The sequence below is a fragment of the Anoplolepis gracilipes genome, chromosome 1, assembly GCF_047496725.1.
Source record: "Anoplolepis gracilipes chromosome 1, ASM4749672v1, whole genome shotgun sequence".
NCBI lineage: Eukaryota > Metazoa > Arthropoda > Insecta > Hymenoptera > Formicidae > Anoplolepis > Anoplolepis gracilipes.
This window is the reverse complement of record NC_132970.1, coordinates 87,474-113,053: the sequence shown is the minus strand read 5'-3', so window position 1 is coordinate 113,053 and position 25,580 is coordinate 87,474. Positions and strand designations below refer to the sequence as shown.

Sequence of the window (25,580 nt, the reverse complement as noted above, 5' to 3'; positions counted from 1 at the left end):
ATTTGGAAAAAGTCAATCTTTTTTTGAAAACATTACTTATTAACAACTTTAAAAATGTGATCAAATAATTTGGAATAGTGATATTAATTATACGGTTATAAAAAGCGTTAACTGTTCATTCCGATAATATAGCAACTGGTCTAATTTTTTATCATATGTTCTTATTATAAACTGACGGCGTGTTTATTATTGTTTTGCGATTTGATCTTACGATTATGACTTTCGATATTTAATTGCACATTACTTGCGTTTTTTTATGTGTTGCGCTGAAGAGGATCCGAATGAGGATTGAAACGTTCGCGTATCTTATATCAGTATCAGTCAATTAATTTACTAGTGTATCAATTATCAATATACTTTCTTGACACATTAATGAAATTGTAGAGTTTAACCTATTTCGCTAACCAAAGCTCCTCGCTCCTATTATCTTTTATCTATCTCTTTATTTATTATTAAGGACCTCATATTTAATTTTATAAATTTTATAAGTAAAATTATAATAAAATAAAATAAAATTTAAAATTAATTTAAATTAAATTTTAATATAAATTCAAATTAATTTTTAAAAAAGAAATTATTGTAAAATTAAATAAATTGAATTAATAAAAAATTGAGAAAAAAATTGTAAAAAAGGATTATTAGAAAATAAAAATTAAAAATTTAATTATAAAAATGTAAAAAAGTATTTAATTGTATAAAATTCATTAAAGGTAGATTATATTATATGTATAATATTTATACCTCTTGTACATCTGTTATACATATAAAAATCTATTGTACCTATATATATATACATATTCTATATTTATTGTAAATCTATAATAAAATAATCTATTGCAAGTTGCGCGAAATTGAACAAACATACACAATAATACGAAATTTATTGAATTAACATGATTCGATAAAAATTCAATTTCGATGATGAAGTAACCCTTAATGTTAATAACAGTTATAATTATTAAATATTAACCTTTTATTCTCGAAATTTGTCAGTCGCGCTTTTGATATTGATATCGATCGCACAAAAATATAAGTATATTCTAAAGTAAAATATTACAAAGTTTAGAATTAAATATTACGAATTGCGTACAAGTTTGTTAATTGCATAATCGGCATTAATTAACATTAATTAATAAAGTTTCTTTTCCCGAAATTAATATATCAAACGTCTTGCTCTTAAAAATGTAAATTCAAAGCGACAAATAGATGAATTAAATAAGTCTGATGACTGATAAATAGAATTACAGTAATTAAATAAAATAAATTTATATTAGAAATATGTATTCATATATTATATATATATATATTATATATAAATATATAATATATATATATATATATATTATATATAAATATATAAATATATATATATGTATATATATATATATACATATATATATATTGATATAAGAGTCTCTTGCAACAATGATCTCGATTAATTAATTTTGATAAGTAATTTTCCTTTTCTTTTTAAATCATGATTAGTTGTTACAGAAAGTGTCTCGCATCAACTTTTTATTAGTAATACAAGAATTTATACGATTATAAATATTTAGCGGGGACTTTTTTTTAGCTCTAATGCTTCAGCTATATAAATTAACATGCTTGTCAAGTAAAAATTAAAACTTTTATTTTTTATTTTATCTTTTTTAAAATAATATGTAATGAGAATTAATGAAATTTTTACGATTGTGACAGCGAACACAATATAATTCGGACAATTTTTACTTAAATAAGTAAAAAATTAATATTTTTTTCTAATTAAAAAAATTTTGTATGTTTACATATATATATATATATCTGATCTTTATTTCATTTAATTGAATCTATCGATATCTAAAAGTTTATTATTATTGTATTTGTAGAACAATATAATACTCTAAATTATTAAATTGTTGAAAAAAAATTTTTTTTTCATATAAAATAAGTTTTAATTTGTAAAATATAGAATGTAAAAATAGCGTTTAATAAAAGAAAAAGAATTACAAAAAATCAAGATATTATTGGAAAAATTAGAATATTGACAATATTTACTTGGTTATTTGATATTAAAAGTAAATTATTGCCAGTGTAAAGAAATAACAAATTATTTTTAGGTGAAAGTGAATAAGCAAAATGTGTTAATAAATTTTGTGGACATAGCACGGATCGCAACCAAAATTGTGGACATAATGCGTTATCCATTGAGAACATTCATGGACATTGGCTATGTAGTTCAATATCCACGTTTTTATGTCCACAGAGAGCGTATCGCTTTCAGGGATTACGTAAAACCGGCTTCTCTCTGCCGAAATATACGTGACATTTTCGTTTTTATCGACCATATTGGAATCTCGGCTAAATAGGGTTCGCTAAGATTGATCTTCATATGACCTTTACACATGCAAAGTCAAATCAATGTTATCGTTTTATGTCCCGCATCAAATTAAACAACTTTTGTCTGAAGAATTTTTTTTTATAATTATAATATAATAAGAAAATTTTTAAAAAGGCAAATTAAAATAGGGAGATCCTGTATAGGTATATATTATTATGTATATATGAAATATTATACTCTCGTCAAAAAAAGCAAAGAAAAATAAATTAAGTTTTTCTGATAAATATCGATCTCGATTTTGCCGAAATAATTATTCTAAAACAAAGAACTCTGTATACTTACTTATAATCTTTATTTTTAATCACTGTATAATTATAATCCTTATTTTTAATCATAAATTACTCGAGAATGTTTTGCATTTTTATTAACTTGGTTACAAGTTGATTGTTAATTTATTACAAATCTAATGATTTTTAATCGTCTTGAATATATTTGTATTCACCAAAGATAAAGTAAGTATACGTACACATGGATTAATGGCTTACTCACATACACATATAACTGTTTATTATCAGGTGATGTTTACTAGCTCATTGTTTTCTTTTTCTCACATAATGATTACAAGATATTATAATCAACATTACTGAGAATAAATTATTTTCTTTGAGAAGATAATATGGCAGAGTAAATACAACTGTAATTAAAGTTAAAGAATCACATTAAAAACTACAGCTGCTTGTCGGCGTCTATTTAGATTATATATCAACGCAATGCAAGTAATTTTGACACTGGTCAACTTGTCCATATATTGATCTACAGTCACGTAACCATGAATCAGTGTGAGTTTTGTAAAAATCTTTCATTGATCACGGCTGTGCTAATCGTGATTAAAGTAAACATCATGAATATGCTAATTATTATATTTACGCGATTGGTTGTTCAACATTAAAAAGTAATATTTGCAAATTATACTTGCTATCTACAAGAACGTTGCCAATTATATGACTAGATCAGTGACAAAATAGAACTCGATTTTTCTATTTCTTTAAACTTAATTCAGCGATTGCTCGAACAACTAATGTCATAATGTTAAAAAACATCGACATAAGTTCGAGTAGGTTTTTTTCAATCGCGAAGAAATAAAATGTGAGATTGGTTGTTCTATCTTATATATAGAAGTAGGAATTAGAATAAATATAATTTTTCTGAAATTATATCTCGAGGCTAAAAATACGGAAAAATTAATGTACTTTGCGCTAACTTCGTATCTCCCTTGCCTTAAATAAACGTGGGTATCATTTCTACGTCTAATGTGAACACTAAAATTATCAATTTCAATTCCTGCTTACAAGACTTATTGACTTATATATAACCGCGTACCGTAGTGGTCGAAAAGAAGAAGACTTTTGTCGCGCGCGACAAGTGGTTCCTACTCCTCGGAAGATTTAACCAAAGGATGAATGGCTACAGAAGCACCCGAGCAACTCACGGTGTTCTGTATATAATCCTGGAAGTTACTCTCGATAACCCACATAAGTCTCTTATATCCAGATATTACTTGGGTCGCCAGTCGACACAAATCGTTGCCCTTTTGCACTAGAACGAAGTTCTCTGGCCTAAAGGCTGTCTCGGTGTTCCACAAGTAGATATCGGATTCACCTGAAAATAAATAAGCCATTTTGTCAATTTATTTATTTATTTATAAAATATAAATAAATAAATATATTTTAATTGCAAAATTGCATTATATTATTGTACAGAAAATTCAAACTTACCCTTGTATCTGAAGAAAAGAGAGCAACCGTTATCATTACCGAGAAGAACCAATTTTTCTGGCTTCAATCCAACTTCTACGACTGATCCTTGGGTCACACCTTTTCTTAAATTCTCGGTCTTGATCGCGAAAAGTCTGTTGCTTCCCAAATAAGTGAAATACAACACCGACGTGCCGCAGCTCTTCTTCACTAACGACGAGTAGAGAACATCTCTTTTTTGAGTACTGACAGTAACAGCGTTTGGAAGGATCACTCGGTATCCTTTATCCGCGGTGATGTTGTAAACAATGATGCACTTGGAGGCAGCGTCGGTTATGTACGCATACACTTCACCATCTTCCGTGTAATCGATTGACAGATATTGTAAACGAGATGACGGATTTATTAAGAGACTCAAGTCAATCACTTTCACGACCTGCGGGAAACCATATCTTAATATGAATCATTTCTCAAGAATACTATATTTTTATTTTTGATTCATTATGAATTCTAATGAAACAGTATAAATAATATTTAGTAAGATTTTTGAAACTAGAGTCACGAGAGTAATTGTGATTCATAAATTGTTATACGATAGAAGATTTTTTTTATGAGACTTTCTTTTCAACAAGAATAAATTTATGTGCGGCTACACATGCACATCAAACAATTAACGTATTGTATATAATTTATATTTAAAGAATTTTTCTTATTTTTACAAAATATAATCTCGAATTTATTGAAATATTTTTGCTAAATTAAATACTTTACTTTCATAAACCCAATGCAAAACATTTAGAAATAAACATGCTTATAATTTTGACAATTACTTTTTTTTGCACAAAAAGAGGAATTATAAGTATTAAAAAATTAGAAATGTATATCTTTTAATTATATGTCATTAATTTCGAATTTTTCGTACCTTTCCGGATTTGACGTTAATTCCGACGACTTTTGGAGGACATCTGCGGATCGGTTGTTCCAAAGTGTTTACGATACCAACGTCCAATACCCACAGAATTTCCTGAATATCCAGAGTTAGGTCCACAACGCTCTGTAGAGCCTGGCAGTTGCCTTCTTCCTGAATCGCCCAGCAGGGGAACGGTGTCACTTTCGGTGTGCAATCTTTCGTTTTCAATGACACGACACCTAAAGTGAAGGGTACGCCCGATTTGTAGCGTGGCATCGCTAAGATCAAATCCTCCCTGTAAATCTGCGCTCTTGTGCTGATGACATTCCTGGGAATGTAACGTCCATTCGTTTCGTAAATGTTCCTCGTGCTTTGACATGGCCAGTCCAGGCTGTAGCCCGTTAAAAAGAGCGATAGTTCCGGTAACAACTGCTTGTCACATACTGTCAACGATAAGCTACTCGCCAGGATCACCAGGCACAGACCGCTCTTCGGGATTCTCATCCTGCACTCGTCGTTTTATGACAAGTTAGGATAATATGTATTCTGGATCGTATTCTATAAAAAAGAGACACACAATAGAAATTTAATTATTACATTATTTTGAATATAAAAATCTCCTAAAATGTGAATTCTCTCTTATATAAATCTTTTCGAAAAAATTATTAAAAAATTATAAAAAATGATATATAAAAACAATTAAATGGGCACCAAGGAAGAATGTGAAAACTTACAAGATTTCCCGTGCAATCAGTTGGACGAAAATTTTTGAATGTGCGACTCATTTATACTGCTTTATACTTATACGTACGTTTTGATTATGAACCGATTGAAAATGCTTACATTTTTATGGTCTTCTTGCGCAATATTTTGTAACAATTTTCTTGCTTAAGATTAACGGAAATTTGTAAAGAGGAAATGCTTTATGAAATTTATGTTTAAATGTTGACAGTAAATATAATAACGAATCCAGGAAGACATGAAAAGCGGAACACTTTACAATAAAATAAATCAGGAAATGTAATGTATATCAGGAAATTATATCTCGTTCATTTTATCAACTTTTTTATATTTTTGATTTCTGTTTCTACAAATAGTTGCTTCCTATAAATTTTCTTAATATATATATATATATGTATATATATTTATCGTTTAATTTTTACTTCCAAAATTATAGCATCATGTCTATAATTTTTATTTCATCTACAGTTTTTGTCGCATCATTATTATTTAAGCAGATTATAGTAACAAATGCAACTATCTAAGATATTTGATACATAATTGTGCTTTAATTTTTGTTTTAAAACTGAAGTTTCTATCGTATTATTATTAAGTGTAGAAAAATGCAGGTGTCTAAGATATTTTCACAAATTTGTACTCTTTTATCTTTGATACATTCTTTTCTAACATATAAATAAAATTTATTGCATTTATTGAATATTTTATTTTTATTTATATAATTATTACATATTTTTACATTATATATAATTTTTAAGTTATGCAAATATGTTTGTTTATTGAATAGAATAAGAAAATATTTTGATTTCAAGAAAGTAGAAGAATCATGATTTATATGAAGAAAAATAATTTAACATGCGCGAGATTTGTTAGCTAATCAAGTGTTGATGAGCTCATACATGTATGCAGATTGTTTTTTATTTACTGTTTTTTTATTACTAATTCTTTGTGTTTACGTCCGGTTTTGGCAGTTCCATTCCATACATTTATACATAGTAGTATACTGACTCGCGTGCGGAACTCCTTGAATAAACATAATGGTTGCGCATCGCGATTAAATGTTTTTCAAACTGAGACATTTCGTAACGCGCGGCTGTGATGTGACAGGATTATAAAATTGGCGTAATTCGGAGATCTTACAGTTTACGATCCGATCCGATTTTATCGAACGAGACGCGATCCGAGGCGCGTAATTCAAAGGAAAGAAATTTATTTCGCGGAAAGGACGACAAGAATGCTCTCTATACGGGCGGTGACGTTTATCGTCGCCGTTGCTCTCGTCAGTGCTTATGAGGGGCAAAAGTACGAGAAGAATAATATCATGTGGACTGGCGGGTCCTTTGAGTGGCCTTGCTCGGCTACGAAGAACTTGTTCAGGAACAGTGGCCGTTACATCTCGAAAAATGTCCTAGCCACCAGGGCTGCAATCTACAAGGACGATGCCATTCTCGCTTTACCTAGGTATGGAAAATATATAATTTGAAGATTTACGATAAAAACAGTTACGACAATATATCTAGTTATTGGGATAGTTTTTAATATTATTTCTGCTATAGTTATATCTACGCACAATTTTTTGATAACCCTTCTATCATTATATGATATATAATGAAATTATAGAGAAAGAAACCAAGAGTAGATCAGAATAGAGAGAAAATAAATTTTTGATATGCATTAAATTTTTAATGATGAAATGTTTGATTATAAACTTTCGTTTATTAACGTGTCTATAAAAATAGATTTCTTTAAACTATTTTATAAAAAAATAAATATTAATAAAATAGAGAATTATTGATATAGATTGTAAAGATTTACAATATATGTATCTCGTAGATTCAGATTAATCTTTCTCTATAGTAGAACTTTTAAACGTAACAAAATATCTATCATATTATTTAAAACTCATATCTATAAATATATTATATATATGCGTTTACACATGAAAAAAATTTGCCACAAAAATAACTATCCACAAAAAAGCACATCACCATTTATAATTTATATAATTTCTCTAACAATAAGTCATGCTGATATTATAATGAAAAGTTGGAGGAATATATAATAGTAGATCGTGCTTGATTCACATAACGAAATCGTTCGTCTTTGATGGCGTTTCAATGCAGCAAAAGGTAACCGCATTTCTTAAGCATGTTTACTGGTTCCATAAGAGGCAAGCGCACTCTCGTGTTGCGAATCACGTGTGTTACGTTACTACAATGGTACGCACACCGTAGGTTTTTGTACATAGAAATCGTTAACGAGATCTTTTGACGTAAGTCGATAACAAGGGAGGGCGCGGTCGTAATTATAGAATTTCTCCAATGCGGAAAAATAAAACATGTGTTGATAACATTCCAACGAAAGTAGATTATAGTATTGAAGTTTCGCTTGAACTTTAACAGATCGAGAGAAGCAAGGTTGTAGATCTTGTTAAAGGTTACGCGATATGAATGTCTACCTCCGTGCGTAACAATGACGTTAATCGAGCAGTAATTGTATTCATATAGTACATAAAGAATATTTACATTCATAAACGTAATATAATGCATGACGAGCAATTGAAATGTGCAATATTATTGCTAATAACTGTATTTTTATATAGTAACCGATATTAATTAATCAATAATTATTAAATTATGCACAAGACAAAAGCATATATTCACTAATATCTATTTTTAATTTTCGCTGGTATAAATCGATCAAGAGATATAAAAAATTGCGCTTTGCATTTCACGTAATTAATATTGGCAAAAATATTTTATGATAGATTTTGTACGCTTTATATGTTGTTATCTTTAAAGCATTGTAATCTTACAATCAGTAATAATCAATAAATAAACGTCTAACTCATAAATTGACAGAATATTTTATGCTAATATTTTCCAAAAAAAAAAAAAACGGAAAAATTAGTGATTTTTTAGAGTCTAAAAATATATTTACTTGAAATGTTTTTTTCAGATTTAAGCCTGGTGTGCCAGCAACCTTAGCCAAAGTCTCGTTGAAAGATAAGAACTGTCAATCGGCTAATCTCTTCCCCTTCCCTTGCTGGTCCCTCCAAGAAGAGGGAACATGTTCCGCGTTGCAAAATGTTGTGGACATTTATTTGGATCCTCAGGAAATCCTTTGGGTGTTGGACACAGGCGTTGTAAATTCCCTTGAGCAGCCCGAACGTAAATGCTCGCCAAAGGTTGTCGCCCTGAATATAAAAACCGGCAAGGTAAGATAATAAGATCCGTGTATATCTGAAGTTAGTTGTACCGTAATAAAACGGCACGTGTGTCGTTTAATTTTTCTCTAAAAATTTTTTATCAAAGGACAAGATCCTCAAGAACAATATCCTCGTGAAATTTACTACAACTTATAAAAGGAATTTGTGCTCTTATTTATATAATCTTTTGTTAGCACGTATTATATTCATATTTCGTGTATGTAGCCACATTACTCATTCATGTTGCGTTTCCTTTTTGCTTTCGTAAGTGTTATGCAATGAGAATCTTAAATACCTTTTCTACCGTAACAAATCGCCGCGTAACATATACGATTAAAAGATAATTAAAAGACTATTTTTATTGTTTAAACCGTATAATTATTAAATTAATATTAATTAAAGATAAGATCTACGATCTTGTTAATAAAATTGCGATGCTATTTTTATCTTTTTAAGAAGGAAAGATTTTGTTGCTTTTAAGAATTAGAAAATATGCGGGAGAATACAATCGCTAAGAATGGTGCTTTGATATGAAAGTAAAAAGACTGGAAATAAAAGATAATATTTTACATATTTTTCTCTCTGTCTTTTCTAGTGAACTCTATTCTATACTGACAATGAAATGCCTAGTTCTTTGTTTGAAAATGTGAAGAGCGAGAGGGAAAAAATTACCATCTTCCTCCTTGTTTAGCAAATTCTGATTGGCCAATGATTTTCTATGAACTTTTCTACTTTCTAAACCATATTGTTTATAGTTGATATAATTCTTTATCGCACAATATTGTTACATTGTTCTAATCTTGTCTTTCTTTTTCATTTTATAATTTCTTTGATATTATACTTATTAGCTGGTTAGGTAGTGGAAGTTATTACTGCACATTTAAATAAGTTAATGTTTTTTTAGTTCGAAAAATAATACAGATAATAAGATTAGAAAGAGGAAGATAGCAATTTTTCCCTCGCGCTCTTCACATTTTCAAACAAAGGACTAGCCATTTCATTGTCAGTATAGAATTAAGTTGACTAGTCTTTTCTTAAATTAAAAAATAAGTTAAAAAATAAGAAAAAATAAGAAAATGCAATGGCTATTTCTTATTTAAGGTCGTGAAAACCGTCGATCTGTCCGGCCTGTCGAGCTCTTCGTCCCGACTGCAGTACATCGTAACGGATTACAGTTCGGATGGGCGGGTGTTCATCTACGTGTCGGACGCGGCCACCAGAGCGATTTTGGTGTACGACGTCACTTCAGGTCGCGGATATCGCGTTGTCCTTCCTCAAGCCGTGACCATGAATTGCAGCCGCAGGGACGTGCTGTACCTCGCGCTGATGCACCGCCAGGACGGTAGCACCTGCTTGCTCTTCACTTATCTTGGCAGCACCCATCTGTTTTCCATCCGTACAGATCATCTGCGAAATGGAAACGCTCAAGGCAAGATACATGATCTCGGCTTGAAACCCGCCAAGCTCGTTATCCTGGGCACCGACAACGGTAGCGCGCTCTTCTTCCGTTACGAGGGCAGCGACGAGGTATACAGATGGGACAGCGAGACGCCCTTCCTGTCCGTCAACTTCCAGCCGGTCTATACGAGCTCCGAGTGCGCCCTGGCCACGCACATCGTGCCCGATTACAAGAGGGAACAGATGCGCGTGCTGGAGAGCAATTTCCCAGATTACATGCAGGGCACCGTCGGCTGCGGCGCCAATCATGCGTTGAATCTTATGTAAAAGAGCGAGAAAGGTCTCTCGCTTCGCCGATTGCGACTAGTCAAGGAGGTGATATCGTTATTATTACGGACGCGCGCTAATAACAGCGACGGAGATTTCTCGGCTTTCTTTTTATGTCGGCAAATCGCATTCAATTTACATTCATAATTCTCGATGAGTTTACCTCCCCATGGTATAACTCTAATGTACTTTGCGCTAATTGTTGTATCTCTATTGTCATAAATATGTACATAGAGAGATCTTTCTTAGACATATAAAAAAAATACACGCATACACACACATAAACGCATGTTTACTTTCAACGTTACTTTCTGTAGAAATTCGAACTCGATGAAAAATTATGTCAGTTGCGACGCGTTCTTTGCATAGCCGACGAAGCAAAAACTCTTCAACGGTAAGCAAAATGTCAATCGCTGACATTTGATAAACGGAGAAATAAACGTATTCTAAAAATTCATTCAAATTGTTTTTTAACTTTGCTTTGCATACGCAACGTGACAAAGTTCAATTTATTATAGCGCGATACTATAAATCTTAAAAGCCAAAAATTTAATTACTTTATTCATATTTTAATTTTTTTCTACTTAATTAATTTAATTTGTGAATTCATTACCCAAAAAAATATTTTGCTAATGTAGATAGACTTCTAGATGTCTCAATTTAAATTTATTGCTATTTTTTGTGTCTGTTAGAATATTGCTTCTCACATATAAAATTTATAGCAGCAATATTCTAGCAATACCTCTAGAAAATTTAAATCCCATTGCCAAATATTAATTACAAATATAATTGTTTTTAATAATAGGTTTTAAAAAGATAGGCACCACAGAAAAATTTGCTGTTTAAATTGCACTAATAGTACAGATATATAAATTCTGCCTCTCTGTCATTTAAATTGATTAAATAAAAACCATATGCGGTATCACAGTATTTGTTAATCATTTATCTGTTTTAGTTAATTTTTTACACCTAGAAAATTTTTGTTGAAGTTGCAAAATCATTTTTTTGAGTAATTGTTTTCAATTGAGTGAATACTATACGATAAGAGAATCGTATATCTCATTTGCTTTAAATTCATCGAAAGTACTCTTCCAGGTCTAACTTTAATATAGAACTTTATGTATATCTTTTTTTTTTTTGTTAAGAAATTAAAGAGATTGTTTTCTCTTTATTTTAATCAAATTACGAAACTATATGTAATTGATGATTTTAGGTGTTCCTTTGAAATGAGAAAAAAGAAATTTCGCTAAATTGTGCGTAATTAAGATATGTAAAAAAGTTAATTAGCGTGTCAATTGTGTACCTAGTATAGATATAATAGTATAAATTATACATGACGGTAGATTAGTACGTGATTCGCCAACACATTTTTTTACGTTTATCCTTTTATAACGTTCGGAATAATTAACAGCTTATCGAAAACGAGTTTGGTTTTTAACGTAATACTCCATAATTTTTCTTTCAAATTCTTATGTCCGATTTATCGAGCAGCTTTTTACAATGTATGTTTAATGAACGTTTCTGTGTCTTTCACATTTATTAACAGGTGGACATTAAATCTAGAAGCTATATGATACTAAACTTTCAATGAAAATTGATATTCAAGATCAAATTATCTTCCTGGTTTTATACGATACTATGAAAGTTTGAGTGTATTTAATTACAGACACATAATATGTATTTTCATATTTCAAATTCACGATATTTACTTATAGCCCCGAGATTATTACAAAATAATATTAGAGCAAAGTAGAGAGATCTTATTACATTTAATTAGGATTTCTTCTTTTTTAATATAACAAAATAGAATTTTAAATTTTACTTGAATGTATATATAATTGGGTATACATATTTATATTATTACTGAAATCTTTAAATTGAAAAAAATATTATAATGTAAAATTATGCTTAATACAAAATTATGGGTCGTATTATAATAATAATGCATTGTTTAATACAAGGAAAATGTTTTGTATGAATAAAACTTTATCGATGCAAATTGACATGATAATGAAATAATATTTACTTTTTAATTTTCTTTATCAATTATATTCATCGCACTTGATCAATTGAGCTGTAATTTTTTTCTAATTAATAAATTTGTTTGGTATAATATAAGCTGTAACATATATTTACAATTTAATGAACATGAATAAATGTTAATTAGCGCATTGTAAACTTTAATTTTAATCAGTCAGTGTAGCACTGACTAGAAAGTGTGTTAGGTTTCATGACAGTCAAAATTAAATCTGTAACTCGAAGCGGTTAGTCGGCCGATGGTACAAAACATTTCAGTGCAGCGAAAGGAAAGGTCGCTACTTATTATTATTCAATTCAATGAAAGAATAAAAGCTATGTTTTTGCATCTCCTTTCTTGGATTTTCCAATTTATCCCAAGTATATACGTGCAGTGTATTTTCGAAATATTTGTACTTGATTTTATTATGATTAAACTGACAATAATACTCGTTAAGTTATAATATATACTTGTTAATTATAAGCTATAAATTATAATTACATACCTGGATAGGATTGAAATAATATACATATGCAATTCAATTGGCATTACAAGCAGCTGACATTTATTTATATGCCTCAATAGTCACACTTGAATAATTTGAAGTAAACGGTTGCTGTTTGAAAAAAAAAAAAACTCTATTATTGTTAATTCAATGTTATTGTATTTTGATAGCGTCTCGAGAAAAAAATGGGTTTAATATGGTCAAACGTAAAAACATACATAGTTAGATATAAAAATATCTGATAATATATATAATTTTATATAATTATATATAACAATATCCGAAAAAATAGCGCGATATGATTTTATATGACCATATCTTTAACAGATTTAGATCGAATATGATTATATAAAGATAAGATTATATCACACGAAATTTCGGATATTACAATATTATGTATGATCAAATCATATCGCGTCAAATTTCGGATTTAATTAATATATATGGGCAAATTATATTATATAAAGTCAGATTGCGCCAAATTTCGGATTTAATTGTATATAATTATATATAATCATATACAATTACATAATAAATTAATTTTTTCTCAGGGTATGATATCTTTAGAAATATGAGAAATATTATGTTAATTTTCTGCTGTTTTGCTAGATTTTTTTAGTTTTTAATAAGAAAAAGAGATTAAAATAGAGAAATAAATATATATAAAATTTTTATTTTTATTACTATTATTATCATATAGCTATTATTCTATATAATCATGTTTTAGAAAAGTATTATATACTGATACTTTTATTTTTGACATGAGAGATTAAACTAAATTTAATCCGGAATTGTTTTAAAGTAAATGATTAATGTAGTAATGTACGCGAGTTTATTTTCATGTGTCATTTCCTGTGTCATTTCATTTAATTTATGGAGCAAAATCACGCCATATAATCACCTTCATGTAAATGTCCTTTGAAACTAGTCGCTTTTATTCCCGTGATAGATTGAGAATTTACTTGCTGATCTTTTCAAGTCGTCATTCCAGGTCGATAGTGAGCAACTTCCACTTCGTCGTGGGAATGGAGGGCGATCGTGATCGTTCCATGGTATTTCCCATAGTGTTCCAAGCGCGGTATTGAGTAACAACAGAATATCCGATTTCTATCCGACACAACACAGACTCACAATAAATACGTGGTCGAATAATCCAACATTACCATACCTTTTACATACCATATCATTTTCCTATTTTGCGCCGAGAATTGCGTACAGTTGCGATAATTAAAGATTATGCACTTCGTTGGCGAAACATCGCATTATTTAGCTTTTTCATTAGCACTTGTAGCATTGCGAAAAATTCGAGATAGTAGCATAAAAAATGAGTACAAATGCACTGTAATCTTCTTATATTGAACAAAATTTATTTACATGTTATATTTTAAAATAAAAAAAAAAAAAATTTATAAAATATATTAAAAATATAAATAACATATCTCTTTCTTTACGTACTTTTTATTTAAAATAGATTAATATTACTCATTATTTTTGATATGTAATTGATATAGGATAATAAGTTACTTTAGTTCTGTAAAAACGCATTGTATATATGATATCGTGAAAAACTGCATGCACCAATAAATATATTAAAGAGAAAAATTATGACATAATGATTACACACGATAGAATTAACTCATCATGTTTTCTTTTGATTGCATTCAGTTAAAAGGAAATTGTATTTAGTTCAATGGGTGTGGTCTTTAGTTCCGGGTACTTTCGATCGAAAGCAAGGACACTTACATATTGATTATAATGCTATAGTTCCAACACGCAAGTGTCGTTTGGTGCCGCATTATATTATGGCATTTTGTAATATTACGCCAATGATGATTTGACGTTTTACATATGGAATATTTCACCTTAAACACTTTTACGTAAAAAGTACAAGGATATGGATTGCTAAAAATTGAATAGTTTACAAGATGTTTTATACTTTACTTTTGACATAATTTTATATGTATAAACTATGAAATATCTCGTAAAATATCTATTTTTTTCTTATTTTATTTCAATACTTTTATGTACAGAGTAATAAAAGGAAGCAAATTAGTGTAAAGAAAACACAGTTACTTTTAAGAAAAAATATGATGATAGTTGCACATTTTTTCTTTAAGACACCTATGTGTTTTCTTTATTAATTGATTCTTAATCAAATGATTCTTCTTATTAATCTGTGCATAAAAGTTTCGAGACAAGATAATCGAAAAATGAATATTTTGTGAAATATTGCGAGAATCGATTTATATAAAAAATGCTTAATTTTTCCGTTTAAAAAAAATAAGGTTGATCTCTATATAACTTGGCACGTACCATAGATTTAATATATTTATGGCGTACATACGTACATACAAGATCAAATTAATATGCCTATCTTTTTTCCCCCTTCAAGTGAAACAACTTTTATCTGAAACATTTTTCTTCTAAAATTCCTTTATTTCCAGTTATTTTATTGTATTTTTTAAAATGAATTTTGTTTATAGTATATTATGTTATGTGTCTGACGCGTGAGATTAATAAATATCATGGAGATTTCATTTTTTACAATCCATGTCAAGTTAGGCGTTTTGATTCTCGTAATTGATTTTTAACGAAACTTACATAACTGTACTTGCATAGGTTAACATAACTATATTATAAACAACATCTCAGTTTTTTATATAAATATTAATAATTGATATTTTTAATAAGGATCACAAGGTAAATGTAAACAAATGTAAACAAATGTAAGAAATTGTAATTTTTTAAGTTAAAAAATTATGTCACGGAAAGATGCTAAATTAAATCTTAGAAGGAAAAGAAATGTAGTCTAAGAATTTAGATTTCTTTAAGATTGTTTCACTCGAATACTATCGCTTAAAAGTTTGGTAGCATTTACTAATTGTTAACTATTAATTATTAATTTCTGAAAAATGTGGTTAGAAAAAAAATGTTTTATAAAACAAAGTAATTGAAATATACAATAAATTTTTATTATAAGCGTTTTCTTTGAACATAACAACAGATTGTTTGTTTAATTAAAAAATATAACTATTTTAAAAACTTTTAAACGATAGGTATAATCTTTGAATACTATAATTTTTACTTTGCTTTTATAAAAAAATATATTTATTTTTGACAGAGCAACTATATAATAGCTATATCAATAATATAATATCTAAAGTGCCACTTTCTTCCATATAAAGAAAATCACTTTTTTTTAGTAGTTGCAACTGCCTTAAAAATAATCGGAATAAGATATAAAATCAATAAAAAAGCGTTTCAAAGCTGGAAGTTTCTAGTTTTAGAATCTTTAAATGAATTTAATTCTTTTTATTCGTTACAAAATTCGTTAAAAAAAGAAATTAAAGCTAAAATTCTGCTCTTTATCATCCAATTAATGAAATCGTGCTAGGATTTTTTTTTAATTCGATATTGTTGTACAAACTTTTTAAAAATTTGTTTAATCGACGTCGCTTTTTTGCAATGTAATTTTGTAACCAATAGAAAGAATCGAGATGCACTTAAAGATTCTAAAACTAGAAACTTCAAGCTTTGAAACACTTTTCTATTGATCTTATTCCGATTATTTTTAAGGAAGCTGCAACTATTTGAAAATTGGCCTTTTTTTATATAGAAGAAAGTGGCCCTTTAATTTTTTTGCGCAGTGTATTATAATACCTATATGAATATACATTGCCAAAGTTAATAAAATAATAAAACTGAATCGTGATATTTTACCTGTGAATTATAATTAATCGTTATTACTTAAAATTGCTCGCAAAGCTTATTGCAGCATCAAGTTGGAATAAATATGAGGGTGTGGATGTCAAGTAATCACGAACCACCTTTCTCCGCACTTTTCAAAGACATGTTTGCACGAAAGGTTTGGTCAGCGTTTGAATTTTAGTTACGCAATGGTTTATTCGTGTAAGTGAACTGCCCCTGCTTAAAGCGATTGTGCGTACATGTGAGTAAAAGTACATAACGTCTTTACGTTACATATATATGATGCATTTGAGTTACAGTGTTTTGTTTTCTAGTGAATTGCAAGTTCCAGGTTCCAGGTCGATGCTGGAAAATTGGATCAGTCAGTATTGTACTAGTGGAGCTTGGGTACACATCTAGTATATTTCTCGCGATGGTATAGTTTCACGTTTGTGCAGCGCGAATTCGAGTGATAGTTATTGTTACGTAATCTTCGTTCCTTGTGTTGTTTGAAGAGTGATAAAGCTTCCTGCTACTACATTTTAGTTTTAAAATTTTGAAACATGAGGTAAGTAATGAATGTAAAAAATTATGATGTAGGAAAGATAAAAAGAGATAATTTTAAAAAATGGTAAAAAAGAAATGTTATATTTAGAATATACATTGTGTATAAATAGAAATAAATAAAGAGTATATTATTATTTAGAGAGAATAGTTTAGCCTCTTCTCCTCTTTAATACTAGTTATTTTTCCGCAACAATCTTAATGTCTATTTTTCATAAAGTATTTTAAAAGTAATATGTATATATATTTTCCAAAATATTTGAAAAATAATATAAATACCCGAGAAAAAATAGGTTTAATATGGTTAGATATAAACATACATAATTAAATATAAAAAATAAAAAGATTTAATAGTATCTAATTTTATATGATCGTATATAATAATATTCAAAAAATGGGGCGATTTTATATGATTTTATATGACCATATCTTTAACACATCTACCTAAATATGATTATATGCATAAAGATAAGATCATATCACGCCAAATTTTGGATATTATTCTATATGATAACGCGCCAATTTTCAGATTTAATTATACATATATATGGACAAATTATATTACATATAGTCAGAGCGCGTCAAATTTCGGATATAATTACATATAATTATACATAATTATATGTATATAATATCATAATAGGTTTATTTTTTCTCGGGCAATATTAAAGATTTCATGAGCAAATATAAAGTCGCCTGCAAAATGCGACTAATAAGATTGTAACTATCATACTTTTGTCAGTTTAATTTCTGATACAATTCCCATACAACAGATTCGAATATATTGAACTGATTTTAGGAAAATCAGACAGATCAATTTGTACACATATGTAATCAAATATATAAGTTTGACTATGTCATATCTGATTATGTATAATCACATTATATTTAATTATATATAATCATATTATACTTATATATAATCATAATTGATTATTTTATATCTGATTGCATATAATCACATTTGTTTATATGAGATCATATCGCGCCATTTTTCGGATATAACTATTATGGCCAATTAGATATCATATATGTATAATTACGTAAGTCCATTTTTTCTCGGGTATCTCTTTATAAAAAGAGATATTAATTTAAATACATGTCCATTCCTTAATTTGTTTAGATGTATGCTGTTCTTGCCGACAATTCTGTTACTCCTGTTTGTCAAAATAAAGGCAGAAACGTTGGAAACCGTAGCGCAATGGCAGTTGCTTGATTTCGCATTGCCGTACGATCGCGGTTTTCTCAATCAATATCGACGGGAAAATATAGTGCTGACTGGTATCGAAATAGCTTGGGACAGAATTTTTGTCAGCACACCCAGATTACGTGCCGGTGTGCCAGCCACCTTGAGTTTCTTCTCTAGAAGAGAACCTTTAGGAAGTAGTCCGCAGTTTCATGCATATCCATCGTGGGACTGGCACGGTGCTGGGAAAGGAGAAATCAATTGTACCAAGTTGATTTCGGTGTATCGAACCAGGCTGGATAGTTGCGACAGATTATGGGTTGTCGATGCCGGTGTCATGACGTCAATCGACGATTTCATGGCCGTTTGTCCACCGAAAATTGTGGTCTTTGATTTAAAAACCAATCAGGTAGTTCGTCACGTCACTTTTCCGCGTGAGGTAAGCAAAGTGACATTTCTTTTTAAAATAAAGAAAGTGGAATAAACGCGCCAATAAAGAGAGACTGATTTTTTTATTAGAAGCAATAAAATAAATATGTAAAAATAATTGAAAAAACCAATAATTGAAAAGAATAAAACAGTTTATAAATAAAAGTAAACAATAAAATATTTATATAATATCTATATAAAGATAAATATTTTTATTTATTAAGCTGTTAGACGCGACAAATATTTTATAATTCTATACATTTGTATGTATTTAAATTCAAATGTTTTCACGTTCAAATTTCGTGAGTATTGAAATATGTTGTACGACAGATGAATTTATAAATAGAATTCTATTTCAAATTGCTACAAATTATTGTAAAGGTCATTTAAAATAGATGATAAAGAATGTTACTAAATAATTTAAAAACTATCAAATATTTATTTTATTTCAACTAACATCAAATTTTCTAGTATATCATGTATTTATTTTAAATAATAGAGATACAAAGTGTATCATAAATTACGCCTCATTTCTAGAGAATGAATTGACATAATCAAAACAATCTACAGTTGGCAGCAGTCAGGAGTAATAAATCCAAAATAAAGAATGACGATGTTATATTTGTGAATCTTTTTTTTTTTTTTTTTACACAGACTAATGTTGCAGCGAGTGAGAAACTTTCTTTTAAATTGTACTAATTTATGCATTCAAGTTGATGGTGGATTATTTAAACACCTGTAATTCTATCTTTACTGCTCATTTGTTAGTTAATTAATGTTAAGGTTTTTAACTTATTGTTATTAAAACAATCACAAACTTTTAATTCAAAGAGAAATAATTCAAAAATAAATTTTTTTATTATTTAAACTATATTGTAACTCTTCAAATGTAACTTTGTTATTCTTTACTTTTGACTTATTTTGACTTCGTCAATTTATTTTCTAGAGAGTGACTTATAATATATTCTGTATATTATTAAAAATCACGGAAGAAAATGAAAAAAGAAGTGTTGTAATTATCTGTAAATAATTTATATAATAGCTTTAAATTACAACTAGAGAGAATAATTAAAAACCGGTTTTATTAGTTTACATAAAAAGCAAAATAAAATTGATTTGCAATTTTAGTAATGCGTAATATGTGTACGCTAGCTTCTGAGAAACGTTGAAAACATCGTTATTCGTTATGTATAAAAATAATTGTGTTCTTTCTCGGTTATTATTATTGTTTGCCTCTGTTAGGTGTTGAGGCCAGATAGTTTGTTGACTAATTTTGTCATCGATGAAGTTTCGGCAAAAACATGTGATGATGTATTTCTCTATATAACAGATACTCTCGGCCCAGGTAACACAATTTTTTATGAAATCATTGATATCATATTTAAAAAAGATATATTCTAAACACAATAATATTTTGGATTTATTTAGATAAATAATGATATAATTCTGTATTTTATTATTATATTGAGATATAAGAGAGTAATTTAAATATCTTTCTTCAATATGATTTTTTTTCTTACAACAATTTTTTTCAAGCTATGTATATAGATCATGTTTCTTTTGCAATTATAAGGAATTATATATAAGAACTATTTTTTTAAATTCTTGAAGAAAATTAAAAGAAATTCTAATATTTTTTTTAGGAATTGTTGTTTTCGATGGCCTTAGAGATAGGAGCTGGCGTATTGTTCACGCATCCATGTATCCTAATCCAGACGAAGCAACATACAGAGTAAGCATAATATTTGATTATTTAAAAAAAGATGCATAAATAAAATTAAAAAATTACAGTATACATTTAAATAGTTTGATAAAGTTTTAAAATAAAAATAAAAGTTTTGAAAGATAGATACTACTTATATGAGGGATAGTCTAATTTTACAATAGAATTGAAATTGACGTACAAAAGGCCGAAGCGTTAAGTTTTTTTTTGTACATTTCAAAAACTTAAATTAATAATCATTGTACTATCATTTTTTCACTAGTTATAAGCATTCAAAGTCAATAGCTCGATTTTGCTTTAATAATGAATATCTCGGCGAAAATAAATCATAGAACTTTCATTAAAAAAAGAAATTAAAGCTAAAACTTTCTCCTTTAACATTCAATTAATGAAATCGTGCTAAGATTTTTTTTAATTCAGTATTCTTGAACAAACTTTTGAAAAATTTGTTCAATCGACGTTGCTTTCTTTCAATATAATTTTGTAACAAATAGAATGAATTCAAATTCATTGTAAGATTCTAAAACTAAAAACTTCAAGGTTTGAAACGCTTTTTTATTGATCTTATTCCGATTATTTTTAAGGAAGTTGCAACTACTTAAAAATTGGCCTTTTTTTATATAGAAGAAAGCGACCCTTTAATTTTTTTACGTAGTGTAAATATTGTTCAATACTTATTATAAAAATTTGTTATAACATTCATTAACATATATTATGCTAACATATTATAAAAAATATAATATATAACTTGCTATGTCATCATTTATGCATGATATATGATACACAATATATTTAAGTGTACAAGCAATGAAATGTGCCCAATTGTATGTATCTCGTATATATCAGAATATATTATGATATTAATTATATTATATTGTATATTTTAATTTTATTATTTATATTAATTAAAATTATGTTATATTCTACATTAATATAATATTAATTATATTATAACATTAAATAAGTATTTATCTGTAGATCGGAAGCGACACTTTCGAGTTTCTGGATGGCATAGTGGGTATAACATTTTCACCGAGACTCCGAACCGTCTATTACCAACCTCTGGCGACCAGTCGTATCTTCAGTGTATCCACCTCTGCTCTAAAAACTGGACCACTTTCTTTAGGACAACAGTTAACTGTGACCATGATCGGTAGAAAGTCAAGTCAAGGTCTGTCACTGGCTCTGAATCCTTTGGATGATACAATTGTGTTCGCTCCTTTAACTGAGACCGCAGTTGCGTCGTGGCAACCGCAAACCAATCAGCAGAGGTGCGAAAACAAAATTTCAACAATTATATTTTCAGCTATTAAATTAATTACAGAATTAAGCTATTAAATTAAATTATCAAAAGAAATTTGATAGATAAATACGTAGCATGTCAGTTTAATGCGAGTAAATTTGTAAATTAATGTTTAGCAAGAACAATCTCTTTAAAGAACGGAGGAAGACAATTTAATTATTAATCTGTGTTTTAAGAGCATATATTTTATAATGTTTTATAATAAGTTTTTATAATCGAAGATAAAAAAATTTAAAAGAAAATCTTAAAACCGGTTTTATCATATTCAATTCAAAATAATTAAAATATACTGTATAAGTCAATCTTATACATATAAATTGCTTATAATATAGTTAGGCTGTTAGGATTTTCCAAGAGGAATTATGTATGCATATACATAATTAGTTAGCTGTGACGTCAGTTGTTTCTTTTCCGTTATCTTTTATCTAAAAAAAATGCAAATATTTGTTGCAAATATTTTCTTTCTTGCATGTAAATGTTATTGATCGAAATACTACCGCTATTATTTCTTTAGTAATATAATAATTTAATTAATAATATGAATATTAAAGATACAGGCAAATAAAAGTCGAGCGCGAATGGAAAGGTACAAAAAATACCAAACAATAAACTATAATTGCAAATTAAATTAGATTGTATTAACCATTTTCGATACTATGTACCTTTGGTCTATCGTAAATCCTGTAGAAAAAGACGAAATACAAAAAAAATTATTATATAATACTTACTTGCTTGTTTCTTTAATGTTTATATTTTTTTATCTCAGATATTTGTTTTATTTCATTTTTAATTTTATTGTTAATAATCTTAATTTATAAGTGATAGACTTATTGATTTAAAAACAATTTTGTAATTTTGTTGTTATCATACAATAGATTTAAGATGGAGATAACATTTTTACAATGTCCATTTTCATTCGATTGTTTCTTAATTTTGATAATTATTAAATTATTAATAATTATTATTATTTATAAAATTATATTTACTAATTATGTAGAGCAGGAATAAATATATTTTTATTATAATAATATGAGCACAAAATAAAAACAATTACTTTTTATCACATTACAAAATTATTCAGAAAGTACAATAATTACGTAATTAATGTTTATTTACTGAATTATTTTGTAATATAATAAAAAATTTGCTTTCTAATTATCGCGTCTTAGCTCTTATTTGCGTTTTTTTTTTACTTATTACTAGCGTTTTTTTATTATATTTATTATAATTATAATTATATAAATATAATTAATTAATTACTTTTTTTTATATATTTTTTTAGAATACTCGCTTATAGTCCAGAAGAATTACAGTTTGTTGCTGAAATTATATGGGCAAAACACGACAATGGCGACTATTGGGTAATGTCATCGAGATTCCACAAGTTCTTCCTGAAAAAAGTTGATACTCGTCAAACTAATATCCGCATCATGAGAATCAAAATGAACAATCAGTTGTTGAATCCGTCTCTTAATCAGCAGATTGATCCGTATTTTTCACTACATTTTTACAATAATACTCTAGGTTTTTGAAAAAGAGCATTAATTGTAAAAATGTCCAAATGAAAAGAATCATGCCAGCGCAAACGACATTAACTACGTTTACACCTCACTCTTAATAACAGGTTTAATAACATCTCCATAAAACGTATTGTTTATACAGAATGGTTTTAATGTAACCAAATGTATTGTAATATATTATTAATATTATTTTATTACCGATATATTATATAATTTTATTTTAAATTGGTAATGCAAGCACAACAAAACTTACTTAAGTGTTTATACAGGTTTCTTTAAAACCGGATTTACAAATCTGCTCTTTTTCTTTAACAACAGTAGCGTTACACAAACAGTTATACAAACATCGGCGTAAAGCACTTATATGGCATGTTATACGACATGTAACATCGGTAGTCGCAACAACAGTTGTTATTAAACCGGATTAATGTTACCGTGTAAACGTCATTGATGTTTGAAAAAAAAATTCTTATCGGGACTTGACATGGAGATGAAATTTGTGATAAAAATGTAGTAGAAAAGCAAGAAATATCTGCAATGTATAAAAAATGCTTTGTAGATTTTTGTAAAATAAAATATTTTGTATGTTCAAATGTTCTTCGACTTAAAATATCGATATTCTGTTACAAATTTATATTATACAAGGTGAGGAAAAGTATGGAAGCTCTGAAAAATCTCGACAAATATAAGTTTTACAGAAAAATGTTTCAGACAAAAGTATAGTTTCAATAGGGACATAAGATGATGTCATTGATTTGAACTTGAATAGTCACTTGAAGGTCACGTGAAGGTCATCTTCAATTTGTTAAATGGAGCATTCTATTTTTAATTGCAAATTTTTGTAGCTTTTCAAAACACTATAATATATTTTAAAATTTGTTACAATTTTCAATATAAAATATGGAAAAAATTAATAGATCTTTGTCTTAGATGGCCGGATCTTTTCTCAATCTTGCCTTAGATTCTTTTTTTGTAAAACTTATATTTTTCGAAATTTTTCAGGGTTTCCATACTTTTTCCTCACCCTGTATAATAATTGAAAATTGTTATATAAACTACAAACATTTCGAGAGATTTTTCAATTTTTTATTTTTACGTAGTGATATCTTAAATACAATTCTTAAAATAATATAAAAATTACTTCCTTCTGGATCTGCGTTTATATATAAAATTAAAGTATTATTCTTTATTCTCGTTGCTTGACTTTTGAAAAAAACTTGTAAGTTTAACTCAATATATTGCCGAGTTCGCAAATTCTTGTACGTAATAACGAAATGCGCATTCTTTCGCAATTTATACAGCCCAATATCCAATATCAACAACTTACATTTACGAAAAATTTAAGATATTATATTAAATGATATTGATTTTTAATACACTATTTTCCAGCTTATGCAACGCATGCTTTCTATTTTTTCATTTAAAATCAATTTAAGAGCTAAGAGCATATAAAGAGATGATTTATATCTAATTTTCTTATAAGCAAACACTAATTTTTTTTCGCCAATTAAAATATGAACATATTAGAATTTTATAAATTCAATGTTGTATAATAAATCTATCGATTGGAGTATAATTAATTTGTAAAACATGTATTGAAAATATTGTGAAAATTATGTGCTTAAAATTGCACTCTAAGGAGAGAAAAATAAACATGGTAAAGTTAAGATGAAATATTTCATATTTAAAATAGTAAATTTAATTAATTTTAATTAAATCTATCTTACAGTATAACTCTATTATATATTATTATTATATTAGCTGTTATCAAATACAATTACTAATTATACATTATTTGCACATGTGTCATGTTATTTCGCAATCAAGGATTAAAAATCTTCTTCTGGTTTTATCGAGGAATACAATAATAGAATCTCAAATAATGAGTTGAATGCGAACGATTCAATGCGCAAATTGTTTATATGTTGTACATATATATATATATATATATATATATATACATGTATTTCGCTATTGATTTCAGCAAATGTCGT

The 25,580-nt window shown here is 28.0% G+C and overlaps 3 protein-coding genes across 3 annotated transcripts; 2 read left to right on the top strand and 1 right to left on the bottom strand.

The window, feature by feature from the left end:
* Positions 1–3,612: 3,612 nt before the first annotated feature.
* On the bottom strand, positions 3,613–5,819 carry Yellow-g (L-dopachrome tautomerase yellow-g). Its single transcript, XM_072897466.1, has 4 exons — positions 5,716–5,819; positions 4,994–5,539; positions 4,093–4,507; positions 3,613–3,976 (listed from the first exon to the last, which is right to left on the bottom strand). Exons 2-4 carry the CDS (start codon positions 5,483–5,485, stop codon positions 3,747–3,749), a joined length of 1,137 nt encoding a protein of 378 aa, XP_072753567.1. The 5' UTR covers positions 5,486–5,539; positions 5,716–5,819; the 3' UTR covers positions 3,613–3,746.
* A 1,032-nt stretch (positions 5,820–6,851) lies between these two features.
* Positions 6,852–11,109, top strand: Yellow-g2 (L-dopachrome tautomerase yellow-g2). Its single transcript, XM_072894528.1, has 3 exons — positions 6,852–7,180; positions 8,678–8,936; positions 10,029–11,109. The coding sequence occupies exons 1-3, from the start codon at positions 6,954–6,956 to the stop codon at positions 10,650–10,652; spliced, it is 1,110 nt and encodes a 369-aa protein (XP_072750629.1). The 5' UTR covers positions 6,852–6,953; the 3' UTR covers positions 10,653–11,109.
* Positions 11,110–17,210: 6,101 nt separating this feature from the next.
* Positions 17,211–25,112, top strand: LOC140663944 (dopaminechrome tautomerase). The gene is made up of 6 exons (XM_072888562.1): positions 17,211–17,429; positions 18,549–19,050; positions 20,283–20,385; positions 20,684–20,772; positions 21,742–22,034; positions 23,349–25,112. Exons 1-6 carry the CDS (start codon positions 17,425–17,427, stop codon positions 23,596–23,598), a joined length of 1,242 nt encoding a protein of 413 aa, XP_072744663.1. The 5' UTR covers positions 17,211–17,424; the 3' UTR covers positions 23,599–25,112.
* Positions 25,113–25,580: the final 468 nt, after the last annotated feature.

What these genes read in the sequence shown, in the direction of transcription:
- Yellow-g (XM_072897466.1), bottom strand. Translation starts at nt 5,485, where the DNA reads ATGAGAATCCCGAAGAGCGGTCTGTGCCTGGTGATCCTGGCGAGTAGC. An exon ending in TTAACGTCAAATCCGGAAAG is followed by an intron (nt 4,508 to 4,993) that starts GTACGAAAAATT and finishes GGTTTCCCGCAG; the next exon opens with GTCGTGAAAGTGATTGACTT. An exon ending in TCTTTTCTTCAGATACAAGG is followed by an intron (nt 3,977 to 4,092) that starts GTAAGTTTGAAT and finishes ATTTATTTTCAG; the next exon opens with GTGAATCCGATATCTACTTG.
- Yellow-g2 (XM_072894528.1), top strand. Translation starts at nt 6,954, where the DNA reads ATGCTCTCTATACGGGCGGTGACGTTTATCGTCGCCGTTGCTCTCGTC. An exon ending in GCCATTCTCGCTTTACCTAG is followed by an intron (nt 7,181 to 8,677) that starts GTATGGAAAATA and finishes TGTTTTTTTCAG; the next exon opens with ATTTAAGCCTGGTGTGCCAG. An exon ending in TGAATATAAAAACCGGCAAG is followed by an intron (nt 8,937 to 10,028) that starts GTAAGATAATAA and finishes TTCTTATTTAAG; the next exon opens with GTCGTGAAAACCGTCGATCT.
- LOC140663944 (XM_072888562.1), top strand. An exon ending in ACGTCACTTTTCCGCGTGAG is followed by an intron (nt 19,051 to 20,282) that starts GTAAGCAAAGTG and finishes TGCCTCTGTTAG; the next exon opens with GTGTTGAGGCCAGATAGTTT. An exon ending in CAGACGAAGCAACATACAGA is followed by an intron (nt 20,773 to 21,741) that starts GTAAGCATAATA and finishes ATTTATCTGTAG; the next exon opens with ATCGGAAGCGACACTTTCGA.